This window comes from Limulus polyphemus, unplaced genomic scaffold (genome assembly GCF_000517525.1).
Source record: "Limulus polyphemus unplaced genomic scaffold, Limulus_polyphemus-2.1.2 Scaffold8947, whole genome shotgun sequence".
NCBI classification, from domain to species: domain Eukaryota; kingdom Metazoa; phylum Arthropoda; class Merostomata; order Xiphosura; family Limulidae; genus Limulus; species Limulus polyphemus.
In genome coordinates, this window is record NW_013674557.1 from 7,198 (window position 1) to 10,682 (window position 3,485).

Below are 3,485 nucleotides of genomic sequence, written 5' to 3' on the forward strand. Positions count from 1 at the left end.
CTACTTCTTTAACAGCCCCCCAGTGGTACAGCGGTATGTCCGCGGACTTACAACGCTAGAATCCGGGTTTCGATACCCGTGGTGGGCAGAGCACAGATAGCCCATTGTGTAGCTTCGTGCTTAATTACAAACTTCTTTAATAAGAACAAGAAACGCATGAAAATAAAAATGTTTCTACGGATGTTTAAAAATCATTATTTCACCTGGTGTGTAGAGCACGTTAACAGGACCCAATGATTACAATCTGTACTACGATGTTTTATGAAATTTTTTTTAATCGGTTATGAGCTGGTACACAGAACTTTGGCTGCTATATATATATATATATACACTGCATATTACGGAAAATCAGCGTCTGCTTCAACTTTATTACTACAATTAGGACGATCCGTTAACGTCTTTAGAGACATGATCTGACCCTGCTTTAAAAAATCCACACAACTGATATTAAGTCAGGTTCACTAATTCAACGGATCTACTTAGATATTATTACACGCGAAGGTGCAGTATCAAAAATCAGATTTTGCACAAAAATACGATGACTAGAAGAGTCAGAACAACAAAATAGAAAGCCATTTTTGTTGGAACTTTTAAATAACTCCCACGTAAGAAACTAATTACATCTCTAAATACTAAAAAAAAAGATTATTCTAAATACTGTATTCAAATAACATAGGACAGAACATGGCAAAAAACAAACAAGCAAGGCTTAACGGTAAAGAGATATTGAGAAAGCTATGAATTGTACAACGGAAAATATTTTAAAGTTTAATACACAGGTTAGCTATGACGTGAAAAGCCAAGCCAGGGTATATAAGTCCCTCAAGAAAATATTAATTTTCGTCCATAAAAATACCATCTACATATATATATATCGTGGTTAACAATGGTTATAAGTTCATTGTAGAAAACTCTAGTACAGTCTCTCGATTGTGTCAGACGAGTGCCCGTATTTAAGGTTTTCAATAAATAATATCAACAATTTGCTAAGCCCAAAAATACAGAAGTTTGTGATAATTATGATGTTAAGATTTTTAATTCCAATTTATTTGCTAGAAATACAAACTGATACAAGAAAAAAAAATCATGTTTAAAAGTAATTATGATAAACAGAAAAAAGTTACATATAGAGGGCGCGCATGAGTGGAACCTAAGATTACCATTAAGCTTCATAATAAATGTCTTCTACAAGTTACTACTGTTTGATATACAAAGTAGGCATTTAAATTCATTTGTGATAAGAAGTAATGTATATATATATATATTTTTTTTTGTACATACATGATATTATAGATATATATATATTAGCTGTACATTTTTTTAGGTTTTTTTTTACACAGCCAATTTAATGTACACATCCAGATTATTCCAGTCACCCGGTCGCCTCATCTTGCCAAAATCATTGCATGAATCATCTTGAATATCTCCTGCTCACACTCACACACTTAACGATATTGATTGTTTACTGTCTTTTCTGTTCTTCAATCGCAGCTCGTGACCCGAGGGTATACCGAAGCTAAGACGTCACGTTGAGGCCCGCCTTAAGTCACGTGCTCAAGCTGTATTTCTGATTGAGAGTTTTACGTCTCAACTAAAAGCACCAATCACGATGCTAGTCTACAGTGAATGAGTCACCCAAGGGCGTGTCCACTACCGACGCTACCTTTCATGTCGAAAAAACGCCGCACTTATCCGATGGTTACACAACACTGCTCTACTGTACATTGTCACAGAAAATATATAACATCCACAATCATCATTCTGTTATACAAAATACAGTCACCGAAATGTTTGAATAACACCCAAAAAACATCAAGGCCTCATTTACATAATCGGTTTCGTCACCAATATTTTCGTTAACGTTCACAGGTGCATAAAATTCACGAAAATCGATTTGCAACCGTTGTTGTTCGGTGTTTCCACCCCGCGTCATCAACAATAAAACCAATTGAAAATATGAATTTTTAAGATGGTGTGCGTAACTCCTTCACCAAATTCGTTTGTTTTGTTTGCATACTTTCTAACGCATAGCCCGCCATCATGGTGCCACGTACCAACACCACCAATACGCTATCATTTGACGTTTTCTTCGCGAAGCTCAGCTTTTTTCTCTTCGCTGTTCCTATCCCTAAAGAAGCCCAATCGGGTTCTGCTTTCTCGTACTGTAACCGTCACGAGATTAGACGTGACGTCAGTAATGAAGATCTGATCCACTAGGTTGTTCTGGATACGCCAAAACTCGGGTGCCGAAGTGATATCTTCATATTTGGTGTTAGGCTTGCCGGAGTAGGTTACTTGGTTATTACTGTGCTTGGGTTGTAGCAACGAGCCGGGAGCCAAGGGACTTTTCCCCCGAACAGCCGTCCCACTGGTGACAATCTGGGTTTGACCGTCCTCGTTATGGTTTTCCTGATCCGAGTTGTTGCCCGCTCCAGGTAAAGATGTCCCATTAGGCTGGGCAACAGCTGCCCCATTCACATCTCCTTGTTTGAATGGCGGAGTTATCAGTGATACTGGGGAGTTGCCACTTACAGGAACTTTGACCGATCCGCGTGCATGTTGACCACCCTTAACTGCCAAGCCGGAGGCACCAAACTGAGCAGAGCGGACACTCGACGCCGTGTTTTTGGGACCGGCAGTAACCGTGTTGCTGAATGTGGAAACAGCTGGACTTCCTGTGGAAATAGCTGGACTTACTATAACATTGTGTTTGTTTACAGATGTTGTCTCAGCTTGAATATTAGCTTCCGACTCCGGCGAGGTAACCGGAAATGGTCGTTTACCATTCAGGGTTAGGGTTGAAGAGACATTAGTAGGTGACTGGACATTCGAAGAAGAATTGACCGTCTTCGATACTTTAACAGGGATCGAACTCTCCATCTCAGAACCTTGGTTAGCTCTTTCTTCTTTCCAAGAATCGGCTCTGCGTTTAATCGGCTCTTTTTTAGTTACCAACTTATCATCAGCATCAAAAACGGGTGAGTGGACAGAGGCGTCAGCAAAAGGCTCCGTGGACTCGACATTCTCCTCGGAAGTCCTTGCCACGGACTCGGCTTCATCTGGCGAGTCGCTCCACAGTTTCTGGACCGATTTCCAGTCTCCTCTCGAATCCAGTACATCACCTGCACTCTGCAAGAATTACAATTTTTATATTAAGTTGCACATGCGCGTGGATGAGACTTATCGGGTGAATCTATTATTAGTAGTTAATACAAACACGAACCTACTTTACGCTATCTCTAACATGATCACTAGCTGATTTTATGAAAGAGGAACGCGTACTTTAATATAAATATGATTTAGCGTTTTCACCTGAAAACTTAACATCATAGCTTCAAAAACACAATCTATAATCTCTATATTTTCGGTGTATTACGTTTTATTGTTATTTCAACAATCTAGTGTATACGTTTTATTGTTATTTCAACAATCTAGTGTATACGTTTTATTGTTATTTCAACAATCTAGTGTATACGTTTTATTGT

General features: G+C 38.9%; 1 protein-coding gene across 1 annotated transcript in view; it reads right to left on the bottom strand.

Annotated features, from left to right (window-relative positions):
• Positions 1-257: 257 nt before the first annotated feature.
• LOC106475661 (chromobox protein homolog 2-like) overlaps positions 258-3,485 on the bottom strand; it is a 4,753-nt gene continuing 1,525 nt past the window's right edge. Inside the window, exon 5 of the mRNA XM_013936339.2 lies at positions 258-3,129. Coding sequence (XP_013791793.1) covers positions 2,074-3,129 — 1,056 coding nt within the window. The 3' untranslated portion in view covers positions 258-2,073. The remainder of the gene's footprint in view (positions 3,130-3,485) is intronic.